The sequence below is a fragment of the Taurulus bubalis genome, assembly GCF_910589615.1.
Source record: "Taurulus bubalis genome assembly, chromosome: 17".
Taxonomy (NCBI): domain Eukaryota; kingdom Metazoa; phylum Chordata; class Actinopteri; order Perciformes; family Cottidae; genus Taurulus; species Taurulus bubalis.
The window spans coordinates 19,025,669-19,046,944 of NC_136605.1; the positions used below are offsets into that span (position 1 = coordinate 19,025,669).

At 45.5% G+C, this 21,276-nt stretch overlaps 1 protein-coding gene across 1 annotated transcript; it reads right to left on the minus strand.

Moving 5' to 3' along the window:
• Window positions 1–8,269: 8,269 nt before the first annotated feature.
• Window positions 8,270–14,112, minus strand: lfng (LFNG O-fucosylpeptide 3-beta-N-acetylglucosaminyltransferase; the record flags this gene model as incomplete). Its single annotated transcript, XM_079233327.1, has 8 exons — window positions 8,270–8,414; window positions 8,507–8,592; window positions 8,971–9,136; window positions 9,274–9,359; window positions 9,467–9,620; window positions 9,708–9,810; window positions 10,007–10,055; window positions 13,699–14,112. 8 exons carry the CDS (start codon window positions 14,110–14,112, stop codon window positions 8,348–8,350), a joined length of 1,125 nt encoding a protein of 374 aa, XP_079089453.1. The 3' UTR covers window positions 8,270–8,347.
• Between the last annotated feature and the right edge of the window lie 7,164 nt (window positions 14,113–21,276).

The following is a 21,276-nucleotide window of genomic DNA, read 5'->3' on the forward strand; positions in this document are numbered from 1 at the left end:
GGGTGGAGGCCGAGCGAAACAAAGCAGTAAACAAACAAAGCCCGATGGAGGCGGAGGGGTTTTCACAACCAGAGATGCAAATGAAAATTCACACGGTCTCACTGTCGAGGAAATTGAATTACCCGGCTTGTTGCCGGACTGGAGGAATGCATTACTAATGCTTTGAGGTGAGGAGCTGAATGGAGAGGGTGGTGCACCCCCACCCCCCTCCCACCCCAGACACTTCCTGAGTCTGGCCGGGCGCTGCGCCAGGTGGTCGCACCACGGCGCTCCTTCTCCTCCATGCCAGGCAGCTGCAGGACGGCCAGGAGACGCCAGAGAGAGCGAGAGCTGCGCGAGGCGAGACTTCCACTTAAAACGTGCCGGGTCTGCATGGAAATACAAATCTTGCTGTCCTTTTCCAAAGCAGTGTCCCATAAACATGGCGACGCGTTCTCCACCTTTCTGACTTCTGGTAGAGTCCGTTCATGTCGGTACGATATCTTTTAGAGATTTAAAAAAAAACACTCAAGGTTTGAACTACTGTGTATTCAGAGAGGGAGTTTAATCCAGTGGTTCCCCATGTAGGGCCCCTCCTTCAGAAGGGTCACAGGATAAATCTCAGGTCCCGGGTGATGATTATTGGGAGAGAAAGGAATGAGAAAAAAAAGTTCTGCGACACAAATTTGCATTTATTTTTGGGACTTTTCTATAATCTTTGCTTTTCTGGACCTTTTGGGCCTTCAGTATTAATAGAAATGAGACATAGACACATGAACTAGATGCTGCATGTGTGTTTGAATGGTCGCACACCACTGGTTTAATCCTCGCCAATAATAATAATCTTACATATAGTTCCATGCAAAATCTCCATTTGAGAAGAAACTAATACGCGCTACAGATGTCACATCCATGTAATGAAGTCTACTTCTACTTCTGTATAAGTAGCTGCTGCCTTTCACTGCTCATAATGTTCACTTTCTGCCTCCATATCTCAACATGATCCCCGTGTCATCGCAGGACGGATGAGGCCCAGGAACCCCGAACGCAAACACAGGACGTTCGTGTCCCGTTTGTGGAGGCAGTCCTGCTGCTTTGTTGCTGCCATGCGTATGCGGGAGGGGGAGAGGGGCGAGGGAGGGGGAGGGAGGGGGAGACGGCATGCCTGGTTTGTCTCTTTTGTGGCCGGGTGTCCTGGGGCTCACCGCTCACGTTGTTCACGCCTCAGCTCCTCCAGTCAGGGGGAGCACGTTCCCAATGAAGGATTTACGGAGCTGTCTGGTTATCCCCGTCCTCACCTCCTTCTTCCTTTTTTTTGTAATCCTCCTCCTGCTCGCTCTGATGCTTCAGCACTTTCTCAAAGCGTTTCCCCTTCTTCTTCCTGTTCCCTTTAAAGTCATCTGGGATAAGAATTTGTCTTGATCCCCGAGGTTCACCACCATCTTTTAAAAAAATTAACCACATGAGAGATTTAACCGCATTATCTAAGCTGACGGTCGGGACGTTAATGTTCCGTTTTCAACACGCATCCAGAAACACTTCATCTACAAGGACAGGAGTCCCGGTTTGTGGATTCAGATGCAGTCCGAGTATTTTCCATATTCTTATAATAGCAGCGATGAGTTATCTCGGCCTGAGGTTGCACAGACTTTAATGGACGATCAAAAACCCGACCTGCTGGAACTAAAATCCAGTCCACAATCCGGGGTCAGTAAATCTTAACTCGCACTAAACCCACTTCAAGGAGCCGAGCCCAAAATGATCCCACAGCAGGACGGACTGGAGGAGCTTTCATCGGTCTTCTCCACATTTGCATCCTGATTTGCATTTTTCTGCAGAGCGCCATGACTCAGTTATTTTACTTTGATGCAAATTACCATGATAAAACACATTGTAAACTGTCATTCATGAAGGGATCTCATTAAATAACAATTTGTCATGTTATCTTTATGCAGCAGTTTGACCTCCTGCTATGCAAACAAACCCGCAGGATGAGGAATGTTTCACAATGATTGAGTTTATATCAGTGAAACTGATCCGTATCCAATAGATCACTGTCTATGCTCATCAAACACCGTGCAGAGGTGTTTGACATCAGAAATACAAGTTTTATATGTAACCTGCCAATGGTTAGAATCATTAACATTTTATTTTGAACCCTGTTTAACATGCATAAACAGTATATTGTTTCATATTCGGCAAGTTAAAAGTCTTGATGTTAAAACCTGGAACACATGTTGTGCAGACCTTTGCAGGATGCATTTAATTTGGTTTAAAACGACAACACTTAATGTGAAAATCAATCGTTTCCCCCAACTGAGAGTAAAAAAATAAATTCAAATTTCTCAAGTCCTTCACTGGAGTGCTGCTTCTACCCAAGTTCAAGTGCTTCTCCAGCAGGATACGTGATACCTGGATTATGGTGAACTCCCACTTTCAGAGCACATGCTGAGCAGGATTAAGGCCCCGGCCAGTTGCTGTGAGATCTCTCCGTGCCGCCGCTCCTAATCCTGCAGACAATGCCGCCTGTTAATTGGAGCCTGACTGATATAGCAGAGGGCAGTCATGAAGACAATGTGCGAGTGGCCGGCGGCTCTGTAATCCCCTGCACTCTGAGGAATGTCCCTCAGTGGCAGCCATCCACACGTCACCACTTCCACTCCTGCTCCCTCACGCCTCACCGCCCACTCAGGGGGTTTCCACTTTCCTGGCGGTTGAGAGTCGCCGCCAAACAAACGAGAAGAGAGAGCGACTTGGCGGAGTTGTGACATTTCACATGTTGCACTCGGGGCGCTGATGGGAGGCGTAAGAAAGCTTCACCCGGGTGTTTGTGTTGGAATCAGCACGCGACACGCCGTTAGCAGACGTAAGGCTTTCCTGTCGTCCACCTGAAAGCAGGCCGGAGATTAAGACCTGTGGAGCCTCCATATCCATCCTTAAAGAGATGTCTGTATGTTAATGTGTATCAAATATTACTGAATATCATAAGCTTTTCTAACAGCACACTTTTATTTTTTTTATTTTTTTTGAGGTTGCAGGAGATTTTATTTGGGTTGCCAAATACATGTGTAAAATATCTTACATGCTCTTTTATTAAACATTTAGATCTGCAGGGCATCTTTGATCCACACTTTTTTTGTGTTATACATATATATACACTTTATTGGTGAGTATGCACAATATGATATACAGGTATCAGAGAACAAGTGTTGATCAGTTTACAATAATAAGGAAGAAAATAACAGGAAAGTAAAGCAAGCAAACAAACAAAGATAATAATACAGTAAAATAATGAATCAACAATCACACATTTCAGGGTGCTGGTGTTGTGCACAGATCCCTCTATGTCAAGTCAAAGTTTGTGCTGTGAAAAAAGCTCATTGTGGACCAGACAGGAAGAGATTCAATACGAATATATATTTGTTGTCTTTCTAGATGTGTTGCGCCTCTTTGTGATTATTTGTAGTTGGTTAGTGGTGTTTTTTACGTTGCTCTTCAGTAATTTTGCATTTCTTTGTGATCCTTCAATGTGTATTTGTAGTAGTTTTTTGCATATTTGTGGTTATTTGAGGTCTCTTAAATCATTTAATGTTTTTTTATTTAGCATATGTATTTATTGCCTCTTGTTTCGCATGACTTTGTGGTTGTTTGATTGACTTTCCAGCAACAGACGCCTCATAAAAAGACTCTGGTCCTGGTGAACCTGTCCAGTAATGCATCCATGGTATGAACAAGCAGTCAGACTCCAGGCCACGGCTCTGACACCTTTTTGCTGTCCACACACAAGATGTAGTTGTAATGACAGCAAGACATAACGTCCCCTTGTCTGATTTAAAATGAAAAGTAAAACTGTTGCTCGTGCAGAAATGGGTTAGAAACCAGTCACAACAGGATTCAAACCCTTAACGGCTTTCAGGCCGCCGGGTCAAGACGTGGTTTCGCCCTGAGGTGAAAAACTGTAGGCGGGCAGATTTCCTCTCAAGTATGACTCAAACAGAGACAGACACAAGTCATGCGGGACTTTTCATGTTTTGTAAACAGAACATGATCGACATTTTGGATACTGGAACCTTTATCAGTGGAAGATAATCAGCAACAGCCTCCAGCCATGTTTCACCATGCACGGCTCGCTGACAGTTGGGTGGTCAGCCATGTCTGCAGTTGGATGTTTGTGTTCTTATAATCTCACCTGCCTCGTATGCAAAGCAGCTGAAACTGCTGAATCATTCCACAGAAAGACAGATCTCCGGAGACATTACACCTGGGTTATACTCTTAAACATTATATTAACTGTTTTCCAAGTGGCAGCCTCCTGTGCAGGAAAGGGAAGACAATGTGTAAGTGCCAACAACTGCAGTTCCTCTAATGGCCACTTGAGGCTGGCTAAATCCCCATAGACCCCTATGTTAAAATGCCCAACAAAGGGTTTTGGTCTCTATAGCCAATATACCTGTTCATGACAACTTTATAAAGTTGAAGTTTTATAAAAACTCCCTTGTTTAAATAAAACAAAGGCTTAAAGTTAGGCATAATTAGGGCGTGGCCGCTCTGAGCAACAGTTGTGTGTCTTCACCAAGATGGAGTTAACCCACTTTGAGCCTCACAGCGGCTGAGAGATCACGTCCATATTTTACAGTATAATTATATTAAAACAATAATTATATGTGGACGAAGGACTACTGAACCCCCCCTTTAATACCTCAATGCAAACATACTGCAAGGAATAGCTCATCATGGTAGCTAACGTTAAAAAGGAAGATACCACTTTCACATTTCATTTGTCAGTTCAACGTTAAGCTAACGTTACAGCTAGATACTGGTTAGCTTAGCATCATGAAACGGGGGAATCGGCTAGCTACACTAACACGTATCTTTCTTGTTGAATCACCATAAAAATAGGAATGTAAAAGACACAATTAGCTGTTTTCTCGTTGGGTAACGTGTCGCCGGTCAACGTGCAGCAGGCCAACAAATAGTTCAGTCTGTATGAATTAAACAAACTTGATTCACTCGACTACTTGTTATATAAAAACTGTCACTCCAAAGCCACATTTAGTGTCTCAAGTGGCTCCTCTCCTCCTCCGTCTCCGTGTGTGAAGCTGAAGCCTCGGCCTCCGCTCAGGGTGTAAATTGAAATGCTAATAGCGTTAGCTTCAAAGCTCAGCCCCTCTGTGTGTATTATTCTGCGGCTGCTGGTATGGGAACAGTCGAGATTGCAATAGCAAACGTGAAGGGAAGATAAACAGTGGAAAAAGCTCCTGACTGCAGTAATCACATGTAAGGAGTCCTTCACTCGTAGATGTGACAGATTAGTGTGCTTGAAGGATTACTGAGAGATCAGAGAAGAGCGGGAGGAAACGCTGTTAGGCTCTTTTAAATCTCATACTACCTACTTTATTTCCTCTCGTTGGAATAGTGCACAAACAAACTGGTCTTTTTACTGATTTACCAGGGAACCAAAACACCCCTAACTCTGTGATGGTGTGTAAATCTCCTCTGTTGTGATTTAAAAGAAATGTGTGAGTTTAAAAAGATTAGACGCGTGTTAGACCAACACTTTAATGATTTGTTGTGTGTGTAAAAACCTTTATCTTTTTGTAGGAAAGGATCAATGCACTGCAGGTCTGATTACTGTTTTCACATCCACAGCTCGCCAGTTTTATAATACAAGAGTTTTATTCTTAAGCCACATGCTCTTTTTTCCCATGGGTGCAGTGCCAGAGGAGATCTCTCTCTCTCTCTCTCTCTCTCTGAAGCTGAAGCCAATCAAGTGTCTGCTTATTATAACTGCTTTGATTGCTCCATTTCATATGAAGTATGATTGGAAACTTCTGCACGGGTTTATTGGACACATTTTACAAGTTGACGGAGAGAGAAAAGAGAGAAAGGGCGAGAGAGCAGAGGTCAGTGTGTGTGAACATGAGCTTTGGACACATGAAAGACGGCAGTGTTTCCCACTTCACGTCTGTGGAAGGCAGAGCCGTGGTTGTGGGTTGTGGTGGGGATGTTTGCTCCGAGTAATTTGTCTCCCATGCAAGGCTTTGGTGATGGATCCTCTGCTGTGCGTCTGCCAGAGTGCAGCCGGCATGATGATAATGTTTAAACTGCACTCCTATGCTGAGAATTAGTCAAACAGAATTGTCAGATTTTTTTTTTCTTCTTACCAATAATGAAACTCTATGATTTATTTAAAAATAATCTTTTACAAGTAAAGGTCGAAAAAGGGCTCCTGACTTTATCATGTATTATATAATAAGATGGATGCATTATTGATATCGTTGACTGCCTTAAAGCAGATTTGACCCATTTTATTAATTGTTGGCTGCTTCACTCTAATGTCTTATAGCTTATATGTTCAATACAGATGTCAACTCTTAGTCAGTGAGTTCATTTACAGCTGTCAGATTGATTAAATGGAGTTAATAATACAATATTTCCATAATTGGACGGCATAAAATATCTAATTAAAATACTCAAATTGTGAGTGGCAACCAGAATGAAAGAAAGTGAATAATCATATTTCCTTAAATGTTTTAACTGCTTTATAGCAGTGGTTCCCATCCTGGGGTTCGGTCGTAATATGGAATATGGGGGAGGTTTACCTCGAGTTATTTGAATGAAACTAATAAATAAATATATATTTCCCATTGAAGTGGTGGAGTAGACGAAGTAGCATGAAATGTAGAAATACTTAATAACAGTGCTTTAATAAATGTAGACCTTTCACCTCTGCATTAATAAAGCAGTGGCACTACAAGAAGATCCATTGTTTTGAACATTAGAAAAGAAGACAAAGTCAAATAAAAACAAGACCAAATATGTAATGTTTCTCAGTGGTTATGCACTTTTATTCAAAGTTGTAGGTCCCACCGCGGGTCCCATGGTAGTTAATACCAGGATCAGCTCATAATCCCTGAGAAGCCAGTATTGGGAATAAACTGCTCGAACCCTCCAGATACTGGAGAATAAACACCACAGTCACTTAGCGCAGGTCAAAGCGGTACAAAGATCATGTCCGGGGCATGAAGAGCGTATGTAAACCACAAAAGGAGGGAAATGACATTATACTACTCATTAAAAAACAAAGGGCACAGTACACAATACTGCAATCAAAATGTACAATGCCACCCAATATGGGTGAGAGACGACACAGAGGGCGGACACCTCCATGTGGAAACACTCATGTTGCTCTTGTAAAGGTCTCGCCTCACAGGCCTCACAGCTGCGTGTGAATGAGGAACAGTCACATGACGCTCAGCAGTCTTTTGTGCAAACTATTAGAGACCGCGGCTCATATCACACATGCAGGTTATCGTTTATGCCTTCGTTTCAAATGGGATTTCTCTTTGCTTTTTCACTAATTCTTCACTGTCGGACCGTGTGAGGCGAGAGCGTCTTTTCAGGAGCAAACATCAGCTCATTTGAAACTCAGCTGTGCAATTTTTTCAACAACAACAACAACAACAAATAAAGAAACATTTCAAAGCAATTCAAAAAGCTGATTTTTAAACCCTGAATCAAAATCTCTTCCTACTCATTATTACACAGTATAAAGACGTAATTGGAAGCGCTTTTAAAGCCCCAAAGACAAAGATTATATATTAAAAACACAAATAGATGAGAGATCTTGACGGGTTATTTCTCTTTTTCTTTGTTATAGTTTGGACACAAATCTGAAGCATGTCATTAAAAAGAACGTAAATTAGGTCAATTGACCGAAAAATATCGCAAAGGGAAAAGTGCTTAGTCCTGATATACCTCAGATTAGGTCCCCAAAGGATGCATTTAGGGAATCTGCCTACTGCCAGCTCAGTTAATGGGAATAATAACACTGTTAACTTAAAAGCACAACAATATCTTCATATTAGAGCATTTGTCCGGAGTCATCGGAGTAAAAATATCTGAACAAAAATGCCAATTATATGCGATAAAAGCCAACAAGAGCCTACAAACAAAGAGCTGTATGGCGTTGCATTTTTAAAAAGCGAAAAATAAAAAATGTTAATGTGAAGCTGGCAAAAAGGCTTGAATATATGTCAATACATTCTATGAGAATTGCAGATACATTTACAAGCAACATATACATCACAAAGCTCAACTGATTGCCTGCAAAGCTTAACGCTGAAAGCAACTTCCTGCCGAGAGCTGGGGTCCTGCACCAGAACATAACGGGGCGAGGTCCTGGCTGCGGACAGGAAGGAATAGTCCCGAGGTCGGGCCGCACAGCAGCCCAGTAAAACTATCAAAGACCGCGCACAGCCGCAGCGACAACGCTGCAGCCGCGCGGTCTCACACCAAACACTGGTCCCCGCGAGCCTTTCAGATACCGAGGCACGGCGGGGACGAGGATGAGAAAGGAGCGGTCGCCTTAAAAGGCAACCTGAGGGGGGCACCAGGGGGTGTCCGGGTAAAGGAGGCAGTGCACAGACCTGAACCTGGAAGACACAGCAGAAGGATGGAGTCAGATTGGGTGAAAAGAGGTGGAAACTGATTTAAAGCTGTCATTAAATACAGAACAATGTCTCACCTTGATGGATCCTCCTCCACGGGAAAAGCCCCTTTGAAATTGATGATATTACTCTTGTTTTCGAACATCCCATAACTTAGGGTGATCTGGAACAAAGATCACAGGGGAAACGTGAGCAACATCAAAAAAAATATATATATATTTATTTAAAATCACCAAGAAAACTGGCTATGGATCGTGTATAATCGTCAATTGACTCAACATCATTATCTCTTGCATCGCTTGTGTTGTTTAGTTATTCACTGCACACACTTATATACACTGCACATACTTGGCATTTGTGCACTTTCTTTACCGTTTAATTTCCTAAATTAATACGCTCTACTGTTTTGTTGTATATGTATTGAGTATTTTGCATTCCTTTGCATTTTTTTGTGTCCTCTATGCAAGTTGCTTGCTACTGTGACAAGCTAATTACCCCTTGGGGACAAATAAAGTATCTATCTATCTAATACGCCTCTCACCTGCTTGTGTATCTCCGTTCTGGACACTTGTTGCAGGTTCTCCAGGTGGGAGTGGAACAGGTTGCTGCGGGTCAGAGGAACCCCCAGAACCGACTCGATGATGTAGCCGATGGTGCAGTCGTCCGGCAGGCGGATCTTCTCGGCTGTGTTCATGAAGTGGCCGCCGCTGGAGACAGAAAGGAAGAAAAGCACTTGGTCAGTGCTGATTTTCACCCTCAAGACTGAGCGCTCTGTAGATAATGCAGGCTGTGAGTGTGTGAGTGTGTGTGTGTGTGTGTGTGTGTGTGTGTGTGTGTGTCTCACCTGGCCCACGGGCTCATCTTCAGCGCCAGACCTCGGCTCACGCAGAAGCCTGCTCCGCCAGTAGCGAACCAGAAGTTGACAGGTTTCTGAAAAGGACACACAAACGTTTTGTCAACATACCGAATCATCTGACAAAGATGGATTTCACGATCTTGAAACTCCAACTCAGCGGATATGAGAATCTTCCGCGTACCATCTTGTTGTCCCCCAGCCTCTCTGTGGCCTCGATGGGCCGGTCCAGACTGGGTTTACCGATGTACATGTCCTGGGTGTGGGGGTACTGGGACAGGTGCTTCACCAGGGTCCGCACGTTCACGTAGTTGTCGTCATCTACGTGACAGAACCACCTGAGAAACAGAAGAATCATTAGATCCTGAGATAGGATTAAATAAAACTAAAGGAAATCACAATTAAAATAGATGTCAAGTACTTACTTTTTTCCTGACTCTATGAATTTATCATATTCCACGGCCATCTTGCAGGAGAGAGCTTGTCGGCTATGAGCTGCAGAGCAGTTTGTGTTGATTGCGTGACTCCCTGTGGCAACAATGAAAGAAATAGGATGCTTATTATTAAAGATCACACCATGAATGGAGGCTTTATGTATTTGAATACCATCTTTCACAGAAAAAAAAGGACTTTTTACGACCTTCTAAAAATAAGATTTGCCATTAATCCAGAGTGCTCTTTCTATTCAAACAAAGAGCATCTCAGTTCCCGACATGACACGTACCAATTTTCTTTTTCAGCTCCGCATCCTCCCCGTCTGTGAAGATGTACGTCTGTAAACACACACAAAAAACAAAGAGAGACGTCAGATCAGTGGCCTTTTAAATCCACAAAATCAAAAGCGCTGCGGAGGATCACGTGAGGCGCAGGTCGCACGATCAAACTCAACAAGTCCTTCTCCCTCACATCCATCCAGTCCGGTGTGATTAGCATCAATCAACATGCCTTTTATGCAGTGGAAAACACATTGAGTTAAACAACCCCCTGCTCTAATAAAGGCCTTTTGTCCCACGTTTTCACTCTCTCCATGGCAACTGTGCTGCCGCCCCGAAGCATCCCAGACATAGAACAAAGGAGGAGGCAGACTGTCCGCCCCCCCCCCCACACACACACACACACACACACACACACCCACACACTCCATTCATGTATCCCGTCACTTGACCGACCCCCAAACCCCCGCCGGACCTGCTGCCGGGCTTCAACGTGTTGAATGCAGCTCAAACTGGAGCAAACAGCAGATAAAGCACCGGCACAATCCTCCCGTGTGCTCGCGGCCGTTTGACTGACAGAGTCGTGAGTCCGGCCACGAGGCTGCAGGCGCTCGTTAAATGTTGCAGTTACTCATAAAAGGGGAGTGCACGACAAAAGGAGCGGGGGGTCGAGGATTAGACTCCTCTTTATGACGCCTCCCCGCACAGAGCAGGTGCAGGCCGCTGAATGGTGATGATGATGAAAGGGGGGGCCCCTTCGGCGGTCTGTTTACTCTTCACCTGAGGTGAGGCAGCACCTGCCGAACATCACGCTACCTTATCTGCGCCACGTGCCTCTACACGCCAGGTCGCGGGGGCCTTAAACCCCACCGGCGGGGCCCTTTTGTGTCAACGATGAGGCGCAACTGCAAACGTGTGCTCTGCACTTGGATGAAAAGACTCATCTTTGTACTCCAGTTTTCCTCTTTCAAAGCTGCCCGAGCAGATCGTGGAAGCAGATGTTGCTCGACGCTGAAGTCATGAGCCTGTATTTGTTTAAAAGGAAGAGTGGTGGTTTCAGTGGAGAAGGGATCAGAGGCCGGCGCTGTTTGCTTGAAAGCGCGCTGAATAGACGGCCTAATCGCGGAGGCAGCTGCCAGAGCTGCCGGGGCACTGACAGAAAGAGAGGGAGGGAGGGGAGGAGAGAGGGAGGGAGGGGAGGAATCTCACTGCTGATTAGTAAATTGAAAACAGTGTGTGGCCATGCACCCCCCTTCTTCACCCCCATCCTGCCCACCCTCCTCCTCCTCCTCCTCCTTGGGGCCACGTACACGGCCAGAGCCTCTTGAATAGAACAATGCTGTGAGTTTTCATGCTGGGTAAAGTCTCCACTGGGTAAATTCTAAATATGTTTGCCAGCATTTGCATACAGCTGCAGGAGTTAACTAAAGAGAGAGAAAAACCTCCCTGGGAAGGCATTTTTCTTTTTTCTCTCTCGCTCTTTCTCTCTTTGTTTCTTCACTTCAACTTAAATAGAACAGTTACTTTCACAGAATGCTAATTCATATAGCACACACAAAACAAACAGATGGCGGTGTGTGCGAAGCAGAGATAAGCGGCGAGGAGAGGAGGGAGATGAGAGCCGCACTCCCGACCACAGGAAGGCCGGCACGGTGCTGTCTGAGCCGAGCGTGGTGCCTGGCTGGCTGTCTCCAGCTCCACGGGAAGGAAGGGCATCAGACTGCCCTCCCTCCTGCAGCCACTTCCACCGCCCCTCCCCTTTCTAATGCAAAGCCTTTGCAGCCCAATTTTATCAGGACAAGTTATGTGTACAGGATGGGGTAACTGGCATGCACATATTAGTCACATCATAAACCCATCGGTCCTCTTCAGTGACACCCACCCACTTTCTGACCACTTGTACTTCTTCACACAGCCAAGCCATTATTTCTTTTAAAGCGCCCATTGTCGGGAGCGCCGGCTAATTATCATACTTTTAAGAGAGGAATGCATGGCGCACCACGATGACGGCGGTGCCAGCTGCTGAATTCATCTGAAGCTGCGAATACGTGCCAGTTTTACCAATCAATTCGATCGGCTCCTTGGAGCCGGAATAATTGTGATCCGTTTGGTTTTTAAGACCCGGTTCTCAGTACAGAGTTATATTGCTCCACGGTGGTTGATAGAAGGGTTTTTTTTTTGCCAAGAAAAAAATGTTATCAGGACTTTTGATGAAAAAGAGGCCTTCTGTTTCAAAAGCAGTAACTCCCAGATAAATTAAGTCTGGCGTTTAAAAAGCCTCAAAAGGGTAACCTTTTACAGAAAGACTACAGAAATGCTATTTCGGCTCTGAATGGGCTCAAAGATTAAGGATAGGCCACAGGCGCTATTGTGTCAACACCTCGATGGCAGAGATAATCTTCCCTCTCTGTTCTCATGTAAACAGCAGCAGATAGCGGCTCCATCTCACTTTGAGCGGAAGAGCAACGGCACGGGAAAGGCTATTAAATTGGCGTTTGTGTGAATAAAACTTTTCGTCCCTCGTGTGCGATGCTACAAAAAGTGGTCCAAAACTCCACAGATGTCCCATCAGCTGAGCGTGAGAATCCAAAGGACAGCCATATGTACACGGTGGGAACCCGGAGCATCATATGGCTGGCATTAGGGCCGTCCTTTGTTCCGTCTCTCCTGACCACCTGGCACCCTTCCTGCAGGAACTCCCTCTTGCATTGTGGGCCCGCTCTGTCCTTTTTTTTTTTTTTTGTGTCCACCACGCAGCCACCCACCAGCTGCCCATCCCGCCAGCCCTGCTGTTCACTAACATCATCCAGTGCACTGATTACAACCAATTAGCACGGTCAACTGGCGTCCAAGCAGATGTTGAGGTGCATTAACGTGTGACAGCCTGTTATCTTTACAATTTTACTGCCATCTAACACACGAAGAAGAACCCCCCCCAACCCCAACCCTGACCCTGTGACAGCGCTCAAGGCAAATTAAAAGGACTTTTGAAAAAAAGCACATCTGGGTACTCTGGATAAAAATCTGTGTGAATAGCAACCGTTTCCTCCACATTACCCTGTGTGTCTTTGTGCAGCCTTTAAAAAAAAAAAAAAAAGGAGCTTGGTTCTCAAGGCCACATTTTCACACTCAGCGTGCCGCATAAACGGGCCTATAGATGCACCCCTTTGTCCCAGGCATCCCCTTCACCGAAAGCCCCCCGTTTTCTTTTCCCATCCCTCCAGTGAGCTTGACCCAGACTCGGCTCCCACGTTCCCATGGAGAGAGGGGAGACAAGGGGCTGGGGAAAGCCTTTCTCTCCCCATCAGAAAGACGCTTTGTTAGTGCTGGAAGGGGGACAGCGCTGGAGTCGGTGCTGTGAAGCATCCATTGCACTGGGGGCATTCACATGGGACACCCAAAGAGAGGAGGGATAATAGAGGGGGAGAGGGAGAGAGAGGGAGAGAGAGGGAGAGGGGGGGAGTCCTGAAAGTGCTCCCTCCGTTCTCAGGGACATCACTCAGAGGAGAATAAAAAGTGACAGAGCAGAGGAGATTCAGCACGGTTAGCAGGGGATGTGAGGCTATTCCAGTGTATCATCTGGGGACAATGCAGCAGTGTGAGCGGCCATCGAACAGGCATCACCTGCAGCCCACAAACACGCGCGTCACGACATCTACACTTTCACCCCCCTCCCTCCATGAATTAAACACTTTTCCATTACCTGTTGCACGTTTCTTGAGATCCACGTGTCCAGGAGCAGATTCAGCCTGGACTGGTGGAACTTCTTGGTGGTCTTCACCGCGATGAAGACGTCGTGCGCGCCGATGTCCTCGGCCGGAGGCGCGTCGGCGCCGGACGCGGAGGAGCGCGCGGGCTTCTCCACGTCCCTGCGCGCCCGGGTCAGTTTGGTGAAGTACGCCGAGAAGCCCTTCTTGGTCTGCGCGTCCCGCTGCTGCTGCTCCTCCTCCTGCGCGGCGTCCTGCAGCAGGGAGCGCGTCCCGGCGTCCGGCGCGGCCGCGTCGTCCCGCACCTGCGCGCGGCGATGCTGCACGGCGACCAGGAGCAGCAGCAGCAGGCAGAGGCTCGCGGCGCTGCCCACGGAGAGGGCAGTCTTCTTGTTGCTATTGGACAACATGATTACACCTTTTATATAAATAAAAAAGACCAAAAAAAAGCTATGAAGCAGCGCAACAAATCCCCAATGCAAAGTCCATATGGTGTGTTTCTTCTCAATAGAACACAACAGGATGGACACGTCCGTCCGCGCGCATCTCTGAATCGAAAGTAGGTACTTTGTTACGCGAGGGAATATATCAGCTTCCACGCTGGCCACGCCCAGTGGGAGGGCCTTGGATGCAGCGTGCCAGCCAGTGTATCAGAAACGGGGCGTGGTTAAATGAATGAATGAATGAATATGTACTTTAGGGGAAATTTGTTGTCAGAGTAGCAGCAATTTATGGACGGAATATAAAAAACAACAACAGGTATGAGAGATATACAAAATTAGAATAAATTAGAAATAAAAATAGCTGGGATGAAAGATATGTAGCGCAGAGAGTATTATTTAGGAAATACATTTAATTTCAATTTAAATAATAGAGAAGTGCAAATTTTGCTAAGTTCGTGTGTGTGTGTGTGTGTGTGTGTGTGTGTGTGTGTGTGTCTGTGTGTGTGTGTGTGTGTGTGTGTCTGATATGCAGAGTTCAGTTTGGCTTTCACACAGATAATAGGAGTGAAACCCAGAATAAACAGAGCTGCAGGTGGTGTGTTTAGGTGTGTTTCAAAATTGCACCTGAAGGAAAAGCTGCAGCGTTCACACTCTGGTAGTGTGACAAAAAAAAATTTAAATCAGACTTCAGACAGATTTTTTTTTTCCGAGTTGAAGCTATTTGAATTCAGCCGGGTGTTCAGCAGAGAAACGGGCTCTATTGTTCTGCACTGACCTTGTGAGGACTCTGAGCAGTTGGCCATTCCTGGAAACACTTGTTATTCAAATTCTGGCTCTCACATCCGAGTGCCGTCTGGTGCTGGGAGGCCGACCAAAAAACATGAGAGTCCATTTAGACCAGCATGCAGCAGGTGGAAACCTCCCCGACGCCGGGATTTAGAGCGTTTAGTATCGAACAAAATGTCCGGTTAAACAGAGGTCTTACAATTTGGCACAAGATCGAAAAAGGCTGCCGAAAACACCGATGATTTATCCAGATTTTTGGATGAAATATTCAAAAATCGAGTCACACCTTTCATGTCTTCACTCCTCCGTCTTCCTGCAGCAGCAAACCGTTAGCAAGAGACATAACTGTGTTTTCCACTGCAGGTGTTTGATTCTTTCTCATTCTGGGACATGCAGGACATAAGTTACCTCTGTGCTTTGTCGCTGCTGACAAGGTCTTTTGTGCCCCTTTAAAAAAAACTGTGCACAGAAAGGCGTCTAAAGGCGAGTGTAAGAAACCAGGCAGAGGGGGTTGTCTCCGAGGCCTTCATTCTTCTTCCGTCAACCGCCTCTTTCTTGCAGGGCATTCGTCGCACCTCAGAAACTCTTTTTGGTCCTCTGGACAATGTCAGTTGTGTAAAATGTCCGGTTGCGTCAGCTCCAACCTCCCTCTCTTTTCAGTTGATTTCAGCCTCAACAGAAAGTCTTTGACGCAGCTCCATCTGACGTTTACTGCTGGATTAAATCCAGCGTCTTCAGAGGAGCCCACTTCCTCACCAAAGTGCCCACAAACCCTCAAATAAACACCACAGGGTGCTTGATTTCCAGATCATATCAGCACGCTGGGGGATCTGACTATTTATAGTCCCGAAGACGAGCACGTGTGATGCACATAGCCTGCAGCCGGTAAACAATCCCAGCATGCACTGTGACCACAGTGTCACAACATCGCACAAACTGTCCAGAAAGCATGATTTCAGCACTGAGTATCTCTTTTTATCCGCTGATATTACACCACAAGAGCAGCAAACACATGTGCACACGGGGAGCCGTAGAACTCGATACTCTGTGGGCCCAACATGGAAGGCATTAGCTCGAAGCCACATCTTTCTTTCCAACTCTGAATGTTTCCATTGATCTTATATTTCAGTCTGTTTGACATTCCTCGTGCAGGATGGCCCCCTGTACGCTTCTACGTTTTTGAAGTTTGTTTAGGATTGAAATGTGTATCCCCTCACTGGTAGCCTTTGACGTTGTAATATAAGATGCTGCTGTGCAAAGTCTCAGATCTCCTGCTCACTCGACTCTTGGATCATCTCCTCAATATATGCATATCTCCTTCCTTCATATGGGACCACATGAGGGTTTCAGAGAAGATTTAGTGTCACTAAGTTAATATAAACACATCCGTTGTATTCATTTCAAGGTCGCTCAGCTGTGTGTCTTTAACACACAGATGAGTCGTGGTTGTTTCTTTTCAGCACGAGGCAGAGTGAGCATGAGCTGTATATTAAAGAACAAATTGAATGAGACTGCCCCGTGAACCCGGATCAGTCTGCGGTTCTGTTTACTTTCCCGGCTCGGACCCAGCGGCTCTGATTGGATTACAGCTCACACCAGAAGCGAGAGCCAGGGGACCGAGCGTCCTCCTCAGATCTCGGTTTCGGTTTCCCTCCTCATGCAACATTAGAGGAAACTCTCCGAGGACCAAAGGCTGAGAACGCTTCAGCTGCCCGAGAGGCAAATAAATACCACCCGCTTATATTGACCCGCAGAGTGCGAAAGGACTTCCTTCAGCTAAACACAATGGACTGCTGGAAGTAGACTTGAGTGGAGATCAAACTTCATAATGCATTAATAATGATGATGCAATAGGTACATGCATGTGCTTCTTTCTCTCTGAAGTATCGATTCTGGCACGATATTGTATGGTATCATGCTGCAGAGGAGCAAGTATTCAGAAACTTACATATAAGTTGCAATACTGCGATTGGAAAAATACTCAATTTGAAGTAAAAGTCCTGCAAGTAAAAGTGAAAGTCCTGCATTGAAAGTGTCACTTAAGGAAGTATTAGTATGTTCAGAATATTTTCTTAAAATATGCATCAAAAAATGGCGCCTCTGAGTGTTTTATTATTTAAAATCTGATAATTGGTTTATTATTCCATTAAGCATCCAATGTGGAAAAGGTTTATACACTGTTTTATTTATTACAACACATCATCCGTTCATCGTGTATTTTGCGTGTAAAACCTTAAAGCTTTATCGTAAAGCTACATCAACAGTTGTATGTATATATATATATATATATATATATTATGTATATATATATATATATATATATATATATATATATATATATATGAATACCAACAGCAGCGACACACTCAAGCTTGATTTAGTGAAACTGTAAATGATCAACCAGGAGCTGAGTCTCCGGTTACATGCGGACAAGCCTGGACATGTTGAACGCTCTTCCTTCTATTCAATAATTATATAATAAGACATGTAAACCATCTATGATTTGTGATTTATCTGTGAGTCCCCGCCTTATAAAATAAATCAGGTACCAGTCTTCTCTGTTTCACGACAGCTCAAACTTCTCGTACTGTTGGAAACCAGATCTTCACTGGAGACCCTTCGGGTTTATATTTCCACTAAGAGCGCAATAAACCCGAGTGACCTCTAAAAGCTGCTGACAACTTTGACTTATTTCCATATCATAATGTGAATTTGAAGAGGTGGGAGGTTGTATGTTTGAAAAAAAGCCTGTGAAAAGGCTCCTTGTGTGGAAGTAAAGGCCCTTTTTCTCCACCAATACACAGACTTTTTTGTTGAAGTGGAGCTACCTTGCTGGGATGTACAATGGGAGGCTTCAGACAAAGAAAAGGGGCGTTGAGGTACTTTTAAATGTTTGTGGTGGAGTTCTCTCATCAGGCCCTTTCTCATTCAAATAGAAATGTGTGGTGGTGTGCATCCTCTGACTTGTTTTTCTCTGTAATCACAGGATGGAGTCGCAGTTCCGAAGCTTCAGATATTTCGGAGGATGTATCGGTAGCGATGAAGTTTACTCTGAGTTTCTAGCCTAAATAAACAAGCCGAGGCGAAGAGAAAGACACGATTCTTCAGATCCAAAGAAAACAGGAAACTCACGGCTGGTGGTTGATGTCCTATTTTACCCCCCTATTATAATTGTTCCCTTTTCACTCTTCTCTCCATAACCAGGCGAACACGAGCTATTTGCATAACTGTTCAGACCTGCTCATCACCCCCTGCTCCTGCCCTACTTCCACTTCGTCAGCCTAATGCTTCCCAGCACTCTCCCTCTTTGTGCCGCCTCTTGTTGTTCTGGGATCCTAGAGCGATCGGCTCATTCAACTGGGGCGGACTCTGGTCTGGTCTCCCAAACTGAGGTGCACCTAGTGGGGGAAATAGGCCCAAATGTTGAGCCTGGGATGGTTTCCTATTTGTGGTCTCTTTTCTCCCCCGGTGTTGTGGTGGGACGGCTTCAGAGGTGCAGAGATCTGATCTGTGTGTGTATTATGGTGGGATAATAGAGCTGTGGGATCTGATACTGTGAAAATGACAGTCTGATGTGTCAGACTCTCACGGGAGAGAGAGAGAGAGAGAGAGAGAGAGAGAGAGAGAGAGAGGGAGAGAGAGAGACTCTGATGGGAAACTTTTGAGGTTACACTGAGTGTGATATCGGCGTTACACACATTGTGTCATTTCTCTTTTCCCCCCAGAAGGAGATCTGAGTGGCTTTAACTGAACATGCTGAAATAAAGTTTCACAAGTTTTTTTCTGCGAATGATCCAACCTGCGTATTTGTCATAATTCAACTTCCTTTATTGTAGGGAGGTTATTATCACGTTGGACTTCAACAAATCACGACGCAGCTGGTTCAAATCCAGATGCGTCCTTGCTTCCTATGAGAGAGTCAAATATTTACAGAAGTGAATCATTGAGCTGCAGAGTTATGAAATAAGAAAAGACTTTGCTCATCTCTGAGGGAAAAAGAAGGGCAACAAAACATGGATAATCCTCGATGGGCTGAATGTTTAAACAGCTGATAAAACTCAAAATCTTGTGAAATGCAACTTGTTTATCATCTCTAAAAGAATGAATAAGAAGGAGAGATAAGCAGTCATGCGGTGAGCCTTTTGTGATTCCTTCATACATACATTTCTCCAGGTAAACAGAGGGCTGACTCCCTTGGGTGTCCCACATCAGAGCGTCCCGTTACTTAATCTGTTTAAAACGACCTCCTGGCTTCCCGGGCCTCGGGGCTTTGTGGTTTCTCCCAGCGGGCCGAAAAGGAAACCAGGGAAAGGCCCGAGCCTCTCTGAGGTGCTCGGTCTCCCCTTGAGCTTTTACCACAACATGCTCTCACCGTCCATCATCTCCACGGCACGACAACCATCTGCATCTATTTAGGATTTCAACCTTTTTTCCCTTGTTGTTTTTAAGACCTGTGTGGATTTTAATTCATGTTTTTGCTAATGCAGAGCGGCGAAGTTCACTCATGGCTCGTTGCTCGCGGGGAGTGAGCGCCGCGGGTTGCGGGGTGATATACTGCAGCAGAGGAGGCGAGGAAAATTAGGGAGCCATGACAATGAAAAGCAGATGTGACTGCGGGGCAGTTTACTGACTTCACTGCTGTGTGAAAACACCGAGAGACAACGTGGTGGATGCTAACACACATTTAGCGCTTAATACACAGTTGGAACAGATGTTTTTTATCTTATCTGGTCATTTTGCTGTGATCTCTCATCGTTTTTCCAGCTTTTCCAGCTGATATTTATATTCATGATCCGTAAATTGCTATTGATATCTGCTGTTAAATGACAGCAGCAGGGCTCAGTATTAAAGGATAACGGGGTAAATGGGCCAAACCAGTGGCCGCCACATGCTGTGTGTATTGAACACAACACCTGTCAGGAAATCCTGCATCATTACAGACTCTGCAAACACGCACCTTCCTCCCAGACCGTCCAACCTGGTGCGCTGAGGGAAGCCCTTCTTTTTATGGCCCGGATTAATTCCCGGCACCGGGCTTGGCCCAGCTCCAGCCGTGGGGGAACAAGAGCGGCCTCCGTCCCACAGAGCGGTTTATCCCTCGCGGTGGGTCCAAACCGGGCTGATCCTCTCACATTAAATGGATTAGCGGTGTCCTTGTTCCACTGTCAGGAGCTTGTGAAAACAACAAGGATTTAGCATGTCGGCATTTTGCTTTCCTGCCAACATTTCAAACTGTAAATGTAAATCATGTGCTTATTGAAAGATAAATCCCGCAGCGGGGCTTCTGAAACGTGAAGTGTTTCCACCAGACTAGTGTCAGGAACACGGTTCTTAGCTGACCTCTCAGAGTATCGGGCCGCGTCTACAGCTCTTAGTATCCGTGGGAAACCGCCGCATTAGTGCTGCTTACAAGCCCTTTTGATTTCCCATGGGGCCACATCCACGACAGCAGCAGGTTAGGTTGGGACTGGGATGGAAGGAGATCATGTCACAGATATGAGGGGGGAAACAAATCACAGGGTGGCTGCGAGGTTTTATTCTCAGATAGAACGTCACTGTTGTACCTCAGCCAAGAATGTATCAAGTTATTTCATGTCGTGTTTCAGCCTTTGAACGCCGCTGTATTAATCTCCTTCAGAAGGCAGCCGGCCCGTCGCCCTCGCAGGCCTCCTCCACGCGGGCGCCACGCTAATCACACTGTTTAACGGGCCCTCGCGCCACCGCAGATACGCTGGGATCCGGCCCTGACCCCGGATCAGCGCCCTGTCGCCGCTCCAGGACCAGACCCTGCGCCGTTAGCTTGCGTTGGTCTGTTTGCCGCCAAAAGGCCTTAGTGCTGATCTCTACGATGATGTCGCTGCTATTAGGAATTTGGGCTCTATTGGATGTAGACAGAAAGCCAAGCTGAGCTTCATCTTGGTTTGACCTCTTTCATTTATTTAACTGGCTCCAGACTTAACTAAAGCATTACTTTAAGGTCTCCTTACTTTATCTTACTTCACCGGGTGTTTGAGCTTCGCTGTGCAGAATGATGTTAGTGCAGTTTCTTTATCTGTTGAAAGAGTAATTTATTTTTACGCTGCACATACAACCCAGCTTTATAGGCGGCATCTATATTCACATGACTGCAGATAAAACAGAAAAAGCATAATTTGTTACATTCTGGCCTTTTATTCGCTGTATTTCAGTGATTTTTAACCACTGGAAATCATCATCTTCAGTCAGAAACACTATAGTCTCACATTGCAGTGTAAACAACGACAGCATTTCTTAAAAGTCCTCTGCAACGTTTGATGGGGAACTGCTGGCGAACCATGTTTCACTTCAAGTTTCGAATGTTTTTGG